The 12,910-nt window shown below is 35.3% G+C and overlaps 1 protein-coding gene across 5 annotated transcripts; it reads left to right on the top strand.

The window, feature by feature from the left end:
• The first annotated feature begins 1,489 nt into the window (after positions 1-1,489).
• Positions 1,490-12,553, top strand: LOC135196130 (GTPase-activating protein skywalker-like). Of its 5 annotated transcripts, none has more exons than XM_064222651.1 (15): positions 1,490-1,938; positions 4,381-4,649; positions 4,783-4,896; positions 5,067-5,285; positions 5,402-5,552; positions 5,709-5,897; positions 6,060-6,184; positions 6,311-6,418; positions 6,557-6,727; positions 6,869-7,114; positions 7,397-7,420; positions 8,146-8,232; positions 8,628-8,732; positions 9,196-9,488; positions 10,291-12,553. In XM_064222651.1, exons 1-15 carry the CDS (start codon positions 1,923-1,925, stop codon positions 10,433-10,435), a joined length of 2,262 nt encoding a protein of 753 aa, XP_064078721.1. In that variant the 5' UTR covers positions 1,490-1,922; the 3' UTR covers positions 10,436-12,553. The 5 variants fall into 5 exon arrangements, with proteins under 5 accessions (XP_064078721.1, XP_064078719.1, XP_064078717.1 ...); XM_064222649.1 differs by lacking the exon at positions 1,490-1,938 and adding an exon at positions 2,754-4,051; XM_064222647.1 differs by lacking the exon at positions 1,490-1,938 and having other exon boundaries at positions 4,086-4,649.
• The last annotated feature ends 357 nt before the right edge of the window (positions 12,554-12,910 follow it).

Genomic DNA, 12,910 nt, shown 5'->3' with positions numbered 1-12,910 from the left:
ATTTGTAGTTTTGTACACTTCTGTCGATGTTGTCAGTGTTGGCGGAGCTTTTTGCCTTGAATATTTTTTTTGGAAAAAAATTTTACCAATAAACAGGAGAGAGAGAGAGAGAGAGAGAGAGAGAGAGAGAGAGGAGAGAGAGAGTAGAGACGAGAGAGAAGAGAGAGACGGAGAGAGAGAGAACGCGAGAGAGAGAGAGAGAGAGAGAGAGAGAGAGAGTTTAATTTGAGGATCTTTTTATGTGCCAGGTCGAAGAAAAATAGGGAAAGTGTTTCGCAGGTCAAAGAAAGAAAAAAAAAAGCAAAGTATATATGTAAGGATCTTTGTACGCAAGTCGAAACCTATTTCGTCCTTTGGTATATATGTTGAGCAGTTAGTCGTTAGCGCTTACAACCATGATGGCCATTGGGCGATTGTGGCTGTAACTTGCAACGCTCTTATTTCTACGTTGCTTGTACCAGCTGCTAAACATCAGTTCTTAACGCCTAACGTGACTTCCATAGGCTCCAGTTCCTTGTATAGATCCACTCTGTTCTATTGATATGGATTCGTGATTAAGCTGAAAAGCTATTTACCACATGTAAATATAATAAGTTATGACAGATTTGTCTGAAATTTAAACTTTAACGACTATTCCATATGTTGTAAATATAATGGCTTAAGTTATGACAATTTGTCTGGAATTTACACTTTAACGAGGATCACGTAATTTCCCCAAAGTCTATTTATGAACGGGGGTATATCGGCTACAGGTTTGGTTTTAGGACTACTGTAAAAGCGGTCATGGGGGACGTGGAAAACTCTAAGGGTTTAGAATGCCCACTTTAGGGGAGGGGTTGGCCTTTCCCGTGAGCGTGAATTGTGAATTTGTATAATGCAATATCGTCTTAGTGAATGGACTTACATGTGGTTAAACCTATTATTTTGGTGATATGTAAAGGCTACGCTTCAAGATGGCAACTTTGTAGGTTTTAACTATAAATTTAGTAAATATATAGACTTGATTGTTTTTTTTCAAGTTTTGAAATGGAGATGATTATCGCATTGTTGAGAATTTTTTTGTAGGAAATAATTTAAGGTTATTGGTTACATTTTGATTTGTTGCCAGTTGTGTTCATTTTCAGATGAACGTAGGGCCAGTAAGAAAAGTTCGGAAATTATTTAAAGGAATTAAATAATGATTGAAATGTACGTAAATATTCAATAGCCAACATTTATCAACATGAAATGTATCTCATATTAATATGTATATACAAAACTCCCAATTATATGGTTAATCGGTATTCTGAGGGTATATTTTGTAATTTACTCTGTATTCCTCCATTGCAAGGCCAGCCCGTTTCGTTCGTGCATTAAACACCTCCATGATATATGTCATTCCAGTAGTAATATGAAAGTATATACTATTATGCGTGACGATCGAGAGCTAACCGGCAACTCGACCCGCCGACCGAGAGTAACTTACATAAGAGGCGCTGACCACGCGCTTCGGCGTTAGTTACACCTGAGCCGTCCTCTTGGTCGCAATGTAAAGCGTCCTCACCTGTGCGTTGATCCTACGTGATAGTTTTAACTAAGTGACGTATTGCATCTAAAAGCAGTTCTTTTCCCCGTCCAGCGCTCGAAATTAAGTTGGGTACGGAGAATAAAAGGGAAATAAGTGAATTATGCTTCGCAGAGCATTTGAAAATAATCCCTAAGTGACAGGTTTTAAGTTTTTTGTTTTCCATTGTGTGAACTCTTAAGACACTCCGGGGAACTCCCGTTCTCGCCTGTTGTTGTCGTCGACGCCACGCAACGCCTCGACGAGTTTTGCGTTCGTCTCGAGCAGCTCCCTCTCTCTCTCTCTCTCTCTGATTTGAAAAAGCCTTAACAGGCTATTCCTTTTGCTTGTACAAGAGACTCCCAAAAACATCGCCACCATGGTTGCGACTTATGGTAAGCTGCTATTAATTACATGTAGTTAATGTGTGATTATTTCGTATAAAAATATCTATTTGTAAATAGGACAGTTTACAGAATATTTGCAATTGCCTACATGATCTCCTTTTGTTTATTTTGTTGCAAATTTACTAGTTGATTTTCGGTTTCTAATTTGAAATGTGTAAGGATTAAAGTACCACATTTATTCAACTTTTCACAGCTCATATATCATTCTCTTTTCTGATTTAATCTACTATCATCTGTATGATTGTATGTGGAAAGGTATAGAATATTAGTGCGAGATAGAACAATTTCTTTTCTGATCTGGAAGCCTCTAGAAACTTGATTGGGAGACACGTGAAAGCAGCATCTGCGGCTGGGTTTGTTGACTGGTAGATTTCAATGCTCTTTAGATAGAAATCTATGGAGGTTTTGCGCCACACTTGAATGTTTTTTTTTTTTAGTGTCTAAACGGAAATTTATCAGAGGAAAGTTGTCAGCATTTTTCGAGTTTTATGTAGATATATCTTTGAATAGTTTAGATGCCTTCATTTCAACTATTATTTGACCGTTTACAAACTTTCTCCTGCGTTACTTTACCGGGTTTGTGTATGCAGGAATATTTTTATTTCCTTTTCTTTAAGTGATAAATACTAATTTTCTCGCAAAATCTGTTCTGTTTGATATAACGACTGAATAGAACTAATGTCGAATCATAGTTTTTGGAGATGGGTCCTATTAATATGAAAAAAAGATAAAACCGAGAGAAATTCGTTCGATTAGATAAGATAAGTCATATTATGCTTCATGTCTCATCCGTTAGTGTTGTTTTGATTGTGATCACTGACAGAAGCCTTTACTTCTCCGTAACCTCTAATGCCCGTGGAATAAAACAAAAGGATCTGTCGAATGGGTGTTTGGCCTGTCGGTGAGGCCTTTCCAGTGATAAACGAGAACGTTGAATGGAACAGAGGAGAAAGAAATAACGAGGTTCACTTTTTTGTCAAAGATGAGGTCGTTTCCTTCCCGATTCGGATCTCTGGGTCATGCAAGATTGTCGGGCGATGTTGCTAAGGTCGAAAATGTGTGGAAAGGCCACATTAGATTCCTCATCTCTACTTCAGGTGTTGTGTGGGCGAGATGTAGCAACCGAACTTTCACTTCCCTCCCCCTAAACCTCTGGCTGGCTTGTGTTAGAACCTGGTCACATTTATGTTGGCCCGTTTCAAGACATGAAGGGGGAAAAATCCGGCGTGTTTCGTGAATCTGTTGAAATATTTTATAACTTATCTTTCCTTGTTAAGAAATTACACTAAGTCGGTTGAATATTCCGACTCCGCTGCGGGAAAAAAAAATTTGAATTGTGTTACTCCGGGGAATATTCGTATTTTGGTTTAATTTGGTGTCAATACAAACCTTGTGAAATTAACGATTTGGTGAAATGCTTTTCATTCCAGTGTATTTAAGTTTGGACGTTTTGCGTAGTTCTGCCTCTGTTCAGAAGTTGCTGTGGTGATAGGATGATACTGATAAACGTCGTGATAGGGGTGATACTGATAAAATAAGCTTACCACAAGTGATAAAACAAGAAAAAGATTGTCGAGTTTATAACATGTTACTGTATTTTGTACAACAGTAGAGTTGTTTGTAGATCTGCCAACGTTTACTGTTTGTTTTTTCAGATGAAAGAAATATATATGAACTGTGAATTAATCAAACACTAGATTTGTGGATAGAAATCAGTTGCTGTTCCAAGATGTATTTGTTTAAGAGTTACTGAAGTGTGGACGTCAGCACCCAAAGTTTCCTGGCCTCAATGCAAAAGAAATCACAAAAACCATTTTCTCTTCCACAACCTTTGTATTCTGATCCTTGTACTTTACTCTAGTAGTATTCATATCAACATCCTACTTTTTTAGGATAGGTCTTGTCCCCTATTGCTTCAGGTTAGGTTAAGCAACCACATCAACCTACAGTCAATACTTCCACTGACCCAATTCTTTATTTTTTTCAGCTTTGCCTCAATCCACATCATCATTATCATCATCATCCTCCTCCTCCTCCATCCTCCTAAGTATCAACTTCCCTCCATGAACCATGTACCTCATGGTTCCACTCAAAGCTCCTGGTCAGCAGATTTCATACCTCACTTTACTGCCCTCTTTCTCTGCTAGAGTATTACTTCAAAATTTAATGCTTATATTTCTGTTCTGTGGGTATATTGTATTACCCACACCATAGCTGCCCCTTCAATTGCATATTGAAACAATTCAGCAACTTTTCTTGGAAGCAGTTCTCAAAACTAGTCCAAAAAGTAGTTCATGATCATAACCAATTCTGAGTTTCTGAATAAGGCCTTTTCATCCTCACTTTTTAGCCTTCCTGTCATTTTTCACATCATCAGCAAAATGTTGACTTACGACCTCATAGCTAATGTGTATCCTGCGGCCTTTGCAGCCTCACATGGTATCGCCTACCGGCATAATGAGGGGGCAATCCACTCTCATCGATCACGGCTAAATTCCACAAAGAAGCAACAGAACCGCAGTGGCGGTAACCATCAGCAACCCTCCAACAAAGGCACATCACAACAGCAACAGTTTTACCTTGATTCCAGCGACACACCTAACTACTGCCTAGAAGATAGTTTTGTTCAGAGGGAAAACCCCATCGATGATCCTGGCAATAATAACAACATAGACTTGGTTGACTTAAACCAGCTTAAGGTAAGACTAGTATGCTGTATTTTAATAATAAAACAGATGGACATTTATTGGTATATGTGAGGATATTTTGTTTCAGTATTTTTTGAGAATATAAATTGAGGATTATCCTAATTGTCTCATTCCAAATTTCCAGATTGTTACTGACAATTCAGTTGCTGTTCCCATCTCGGCTTTTCCAAGTTCTCTAATCCAGTGGCCTGTTGATGGTTCTACCAAAACCAAGCGAATTGCAGAAGTAAAGAAGCAGGTACTTAATATTATCAATAAATTTTGACTAATTTAATGACCTGGATATTGATAGCCACCATTTCTCTTAACTTTGATTGATAAAATTTTCCAAAATACTGAGAGATGGAGAATTTATTTTTGGTTGTATCTTCAGTTAATGTATACCAAATGATTTCCTTATGTTTGCAGGTTAAACTCTTAGGAAATCTCATCAAGATGACTGTTGGGGGAAATCAGCAAGATGAAGCCCTGTCTGATGATAAGACTCCAACCAACCCACCTCCCTTCTCTGCTCAGGTTGACATGTCCAGGATACCAGTTCAGAGCCTTGCGCACACAGCTGATGAATCATCCCAGCCCAAGTGGGAAGATATCAAGACCCATTTACAAGCATCCAGAATGAAAGAGGTAAGTTTAGTATGATATGATTGATGACTACATATACAGCAGTTCCTAAACTATTTGGTTTATTGCTCTTTGTATTACAGTTCATAGAGTAATGCATAATTTAAACTAATTTTCAGGCCAAAAGTATGGTTCGAGAGAGTGAATGGGGTTTAAGCAGTCCTGTACGTGAAGAACTGTGGAAACAGCTATGCCTCTACCATTCCACAGAAAAAGATTTTGGGGATTTTTATTACTGGGACACTGTCAAGCAAATGTATGGTACTACAGGTAAATTATCACATTAGTTCTTCAGTTTTGTGTAAAGTCAGGCTCTAAATGTAAAAGTATATGCAAAGTACTTTTGATTTGAAATACTACCATGAATGTTGTTTCATTAGACTTGATTTCAGCTGGAATCTTAATTCTCTCGTTTTCTGCCAACAGAATTGTCAGAATGTCAGGTGCAGCTTCCTACATGCATTGATACAAATTTCTTGATAAGCCAATCGCTATCTCCAAGAGGAGTTTCTGCCTGCGAACGTGTTTTGTCAGTTGTGGCGTTTTCAAATCCTGCAATTACATATGCTCCCTCATTGTATGCATTGTGTGCACTTCTACTTCATTACATGGATGGTGAGTCTCTTCCCCCCCCCATCTAATTTTTATGGTACTTTATATATTTATAAAATTATATTTCTTTGTAGAAAAGGAATTTTAAATATGTGGGTTGCATTCAGTCAATTGGCTGCATTTTCCGTAATTATTAACGAATGTCCTGTCTTTATTTTCGAACAGAGGCAGATGCATACAATTGTATGTGTGCTCTTGTTGGTGGATCACAGAATAAATTCATCACACAGACCAAAGTTTCTTTTGAAGCTACTTGGCGAGCTGCCATAACACTGTGCAGGAAACACATTGTAAGTAAAATTAAGCTTTTAAGTAACTTTTCTTCTATATAATTTATAATTATATTTCCCATGGTTATTTGTGATTTATCATGTTTGGTATGCTTAAAACTGATTTTTGTTTTTTTCTTTTTACAGCGTGGTTTTTCAACTCTTGCTAAATTTGGAGTGACTCAAGAACAAATTGATGAAGCTTTCCAGGGATGGATCTGGTGGATCTTGGCTGCTCTTCCTTTAACACATGTTGTAAGTTTGCTTGTTTTTGTATCGTGTATAGTAAGTCACTGAACATTTAAATGTCAGAATATCTGACAACATTTTCATTAAAATTGAGTATTTTCATTAAAATTGAGTATTAAGTTTTTTTATCTTTTTACTTCATAGGTACGTGTTATTGACTGTTTCCTGTTAGAAGGGGCAAAAGTTCTTCTCAGAGTTGCAATGGCTATCTTTCAAATGTTTGTAAAGGCTGTTACCAGAGATTCTACCATGGCTGCCTCTCTTCCAACAAGAGGTCTAAAAGATGCCATCATGCGGTATTGCCAAAGCATACAGGTAAATTTTGATGTTAACTTTGACTCACTGCCTTGTACATACATTGTTGTAAAATACAGAGAACTATATAATGCAATTTAATGATGATTCTGGCTTCTTGATCATTACTTGTTAGCTGAGGTAATTGTTTTTGTCTTTCAGGTCCCTCCCCAAAAACTTTTAAAAACAGCATTTGGCATAAGAGGATTCAGAAGGACTGAAATCAATAGAGTAATTTTACAAACGGAAATGTATCTCAAGAGTCAGCGCTGCATGGTCACTTCAGGTAGTTCGTGCAATATAACAGAGGCTCCTGGATTAACACGAGCAATGTCATTGGAGGGTTTACCAACTTCTGAGGCCCAAGCTGACATCAAGATGATGTCACATACTCTTACAATCAAAGAGGTATGTTTCATTTCAAATTCCATTAATATAGATATGCTTCACTTAGTTTAGTGATTGAAAGCTTTATTATATACTTATACAGTATACTGCTATTATATTAATGCACTTACTCTGGGCTTATGGAAGGCATTTGGTACTGCTTTTATGTGCTATACTTTTGTTTTCCTGTCGTTATGAGCAACTTGCAGCACTTTGTCTTGCAGTGGTTTACTTTCCCTTTGCATAGAAACAATGAAAATTCAGTTTTTAAATAGAAAGTACAGTAATATTCTTTTTATGCAGTCGGCAACAGGAAATTCTCCAACTGTATGTATTATTGTTTTATAATAATGACATTGTAATGCCAATGTAGCAAAACCTTAGTGATAGACCCTGATCCTTTTAGATGCGTAATGTCACTGTGATAGTTTTTGTCTGAAGCGCATTATCGACTTGTGCTATCTTGACAAAATTTTAGGACTTTATCTTTTAACGAGTGCTTTTTGGCAACTTTTTTAGTTTTTTTCATTAAAATATATTACTTGAATCAGTTGCTGGGATTCATACATTTCAGTAATATCTGTCTTTGATCCACTCTTTGAATAAATATTCTGGACCCTATACAGGACAAATGTTGATACGTACACTATTACCCAAGTACTGAAAACTATGTACAGCAAGTCAAGTCAACTCCTATTGTTCATTGCTCTTTAAGAATTTTTAAATGTTGCTTGTTTTAAAATGTTCTGTCATTAACCAAAATGCAACTTTAATGTACTAATAAGGAATAAAATAGAATCCATCTACTTAGCTGCATGCACTGGAGTTTCCTCAGTAGTATTTGTATGTCTATGACACTTCTATATTTTATTACTAATCAATTATTTCTGGTGTTCTGTGATAATGAAAAAATTTGGTTATGGCAATTTTATAATGGGAATGAAGATGGATCATGGGTGCATCTAAGGCTTTCTTTTCACTGGATCCTCTGGAATATTGTGTGTTCTCATTTTAATAGTCATATGTCTCTATCTTGCTCATGCTTTCACAAGGGATCTCGCTCACCTGCCCCTCGTGCCCGTTCAATGGGCCAATACCCCATCCAAAACGTCAAATCAATGATTGTCAGCAAAGATGAGGTTTGTCTTGAGATATGTATACTGTGTTCTAAAAGCCAAGGAGTTTGTACCATGTTATTTGCTGTATGATAAATTAAAAAATTAGCACAAATTTTATGAAATTATAGTTGTGGCTGTTCTTTAAAGGTATGGAAAGATTAGTGTTTTTTGAGAGTTATTGAAGAAGTCTGCAGCTTGACTTTGCAAGCTTGCAATTAGTAATTCAAAATTACTGTAGTATAAATCAGCAGTACATACAGTATTAAGTTTTCCTTTCATTGGACTTATTCTTTTTGTACAAGTTTTTATCATCCTCTGATGTAAGTTGTAGTAGTAATATTTTTATCTTCATTTTACAATATCCTTTTTTTGTTTTTGTCCAAATAAAAATATTAATTTTATTTATCATTCACCAGTTGCTGACATTGTGGTCATGGTTACCTACAAGAATGACACTGCATCAGCCAACTCTGATTTACACAACAGAAGAACATGGATGCTCCCTAACAACGTTCTTCCAGGTAAAATATTATCCACATTTTTTTTTTTATTTGTCTTTGTTGTTCACATGCTCTTTTTGGAAATTTCGTGCTTATTGTACCCTTTAGTTATAATGTTGATACCCTAATTTTATGATTAGGGCCCTACTGAAACTTGGTATGCATTAAAATTCTTGGAAATCCCTTTACTAGCAAGTACTTAATGGAACAGCTTCATCACTTTATATCCAGCCAGCATTGAGCCTTTGCCTAAAAACCAAGCAATTGGTAAATTATCTGGATTGGCTGTATAAAAAACTATAAAATGTTTGAAAGTTTTGTTTTCATGGGAAAAAAATTTTTTTTTCAGCCTAGTTGTGGCTAACTCATAACTGCTAAATTACCAATTTAGAATTTGGTAGCAGTTCCTATTTTTTTAACAAGTATCTTTAGAATATCCTATTTTTTTTAATAAATATCTTATGAATATTGACTTTTTTTCCAGCGTGTAGAAAAGCACGAACCAACTCTCATGTGTATCCGCACTACTAATGACCATGTCTTCGGTGCCTACTGCTCAACTGCTTGGGCTCAGCGGAACATAACTGACGAGTATGGGAATCGACAGACATATTTTGGGACTGGAGAATCATTTCTATTCAGTCTACGCCCAACTGTTGCAAAGTATCAGTGGGTTGGTATAACCCAACAACAGGAGGAGGCTGGAATTTCAAACTTAAAACATTCAGCTGAGCTTTTCATGCATGGAGACAGTAATATGATTACCATTGGGGGAGGGTAAGTTGCATTTTCCTTTTGTGTTATACTACTTCAATAACCTAATATGATCAACTTCATATGATATGTATGGCTACTTTAGTAATAGCTTGGTTTAAATGCAGTATGAAAGGTCTGCTAAAGAATTAGGATACTTAATGACTAAAGCAACAGGTCTACTTGAGAATTGGCTATCTTTTGATTATCCAGTTACTTATTAGCTTAATTACATGGGGATTTAGTCTAATGGACACATTTACCATAGTTGAGGCCAGCTTGTGGTCGATTCAATTTTCAATCCATTCTACCAGGCTGGGCTAAAGATCTAATAGAATCTGTTTATTTAAATTATGTTCAGAAGAACATAATATTGTGCCAACAGGATATCTTATTTAAAAATAACTGAAATTTTAATGGATTTAAAAGTAGTAAACCCATATAGTGCCTTGGTTGAAATCCTTTGACTAAAACATGAGCTATCTTCCTTATTGGCGGTGAAAATTAACCAATTATAAAACTACGCTGAGAATCTTCATTAAACATTTGAAGCTCAGTAGTTTGTTCATTCTGCTTTAGGGATAAGGAGAAACTTCTAGACAACTTGACTTAGTTGTGGTTAAAAGTTGCAGATGATTCTTAGTAGTACATACATACATGAAAAGGTGTGCGAGGCACATAAGTTGAACATTTCAATGTTTATTTTGCCTGGCAAAAGATATGCAATACAATGTCAATTTCCAAAAGTAGCAGTCGAAATAAGATAGAGAAGTTAGAAAACGTTTATGTATTATCTTACATTAATTTGTTTTTCTTTTCTTTTTAGGAATGGGAATGGCATCATGTTAGATCAGGAACTTCGCTTTGGGAAGACTGAAAATTGTGAAACTTTTAATAATCCCCCACTTACACCTGATGCAGACTTTGAGGTGAAAGTTATTGAAGTTTACAGTTTAACAAGAGAAATGTAATTCTTTTTATTTTTTATAACTACCCAAAATAATATTTCCTGTTTTATCTTACATTTGTGATTTAAGTGCTGAGAACTTGACATATTTTTAGAAGAAAAGATTTTTTTAACTTGCAGAGTAATTGATATCCAAGTATGGTAATATTTATGCTGTAGATTTTAGATATTTTATTATAGTTTTGTAATATACAGTATTAGTAAAGCATGGCACAGAACAACCGAGAAACTGTGCTTATAATACTCACCTAACCATATCAAGTAAAGTTACCAAGTAAGTTATTTCCAAAGCATTTTTTTTTACTTAAGATACTCATATAAATTATATGCCTAACAAGAGATAGGGTATAGTGAATGTCTTGTAGCACAGACATTACATTGTAAATCTACTTTGTAAGTCTTATTGAGACTCCAGACCTAGTCAGTGATATTTATTATTATTGTTGCCTCACATCTTAATGAGTATGATAATTACATATTCTCTAGTTATCAGTGGTGAGCAATTTATTTTAGGTTGTGTGATTGTCCAAGTGAATATTATTTGTGTGTATTAAATTTGAGAATCTTTGCAATAATTAGAGGAATGTAGTTTTGGAGTAATGTACTCTAAATCAAAGCAGCTTACTTGAGCTCTGTGTTATAAATTAGAGTTTAATATGCAAGTACTTTGTAGTAGCTGCACATACGTAGGTGTTGCCTTATAGACATTAGGTTAAATGTGGGTCCAAATCCACAAGTCCACTGGTGTATATTGAAGGTCAGAGCCCAAGTTAACTTTTAATTCGAGATTATATACATCCTCCTCACAGTGCAAGAGTAAGAAACTTTTAAGATTTGTTTGCTAGGTACTGGTTTTCTGGACAGTGAAATTCCAGAGGATAGCCTTTCTTTGTTGCAGTTTTGTTAGCAGTGCTATCTGTTGTTGTCTTATGTTACATAGTCAACCAGTGGACCATGTGTGCACATATTTAATACAGTAATTGATTAGCATGTCAAACATTGGTGAGGTTGTGCTAAAAAAAAATCTTTGGATGTGAAATATGGGAATTAAAAAGTTTATAAAAAACTAAATGGCAGCATGTCATAAGATACAGTAGCTGTGTAGCAAAATCATTCATTGAAGGTGTGTAGGTGATGGTAATGTGAAATTTATGAATGATTTAATCTTTCTTGTATTGGCTACAGATATTTTACAGCTTCTTTTGATAACCGACTTGTATAGAAGTAGCTGTACAAATAAAAAATGCCATATTAATTAAAGTTAGTGTGTTCAGAACCAGAACATGTTCTGATTGGATGCATTACTGGATGGTTCTTAATGAATTTATTTCTTCTGCACTTTAACAAACCAATTGCAGGCTTTTTTACTAACTAATAAAAGGTAATTTAGTTTTTTATGGTATTCCATTTCTCATCTGAAGTGATTGCTCATTTAGGAGAATTAAAAGAAATAAACCAGTCAGTAAAACGTCTTGTCAGAATTCATCCTAATTGAGTTTAGGAAGGAGCTAGTCTAAATTAGGTGTAGAATCTCAAACAGGATCCTCCAGTGTGATGTATTTCAGTGTCTTAAAAAACCAATTTACAATATAAAGTGTTGTAAAGTTAGTTTTTGCTGTAGCTCTTACTGTCTTATTAAAATTTGGTTAGATTTCTGGAATTATGCATGCCAAGCTCATATTAAATTTTCTTGTACATGTGGTGTCATTTGAGAAGGTCATTGTAAAGTTGACAAAGGTTTTCTTCCATAATACTTTTTTAAGATTCAGATATCTCACTTGCACCTTTCGAAGTATGTGACAATCCAGTCATGTAGTTGGTTTTATCACATTGAACAGAAATTACAGAGAGGATTCTTTTAATTTATTGTGTACGTATTTACTGATATGTACCAAGAACCATGTAACATGAATTATTTTATGTTTGAAGTCACAGAATATCAAATGCTTAGTTCCTTTGGAAAACTTTTTTTGAAGGTAGAGAAGAGAAACACTTTTGTATATATTATTTAAGGCCAGTATCATTTGTTACTGTACATAGTTTGTCTATTTGTAAGTGGTAAAATTGTTATTGTTTTACTATTTTATTGTGTTGTAGAAATAAACTTTTTGATGTAAAGAAATTTTAATCTTTGTCCTCTTAGGGGATAATGCTTGCACTTTACCCAGTGGTCTTATACAGGAGGCTTTCAAGTTTGACAATTATGCTTCCTCTCATTCAACGGATGAACAACATAAGTACACTGTTCAATGTCAAACTTAGCAGTCATTTGAAAAAGCTATTAACTTATACTACATCGGCTGTTTCATGGTTACTAGCTAGACAAGTTATATAACAAAACCAATCCTAGCAGCACACAGAGCCAGTGCTCAAAAGTGGAGACTATTTGCCACCCCTCAGAATTAAGCCTTGTTACCATGTTGTCTGGAAAAGAACAGGACTGAAGAGTATGAGGAGGCTACTGTAAACAAAATAAACT

Source organism: Macrobrachium nipponense, chromosome 17 (assembly GCF_015104395.2).
Source record: "Macrobrachium nipponense isolate FS-2020 chromosome 17, ASM1510439v2, whole genome shotgun sequence".
NCBI classification, from domain to species: domain Eukaryota; kingdom Metazoa; phylum Arthropoda; class Malacostraca; order Decapoda; family Palaemonidae; genus Macrobrachium; species Macrobrachium nipponense.
The sequence above is the reverse complement of the archived record's forward strand: the minus strand, read 5'-3'. Positions and strand labels throughout refer to the sequence as shown.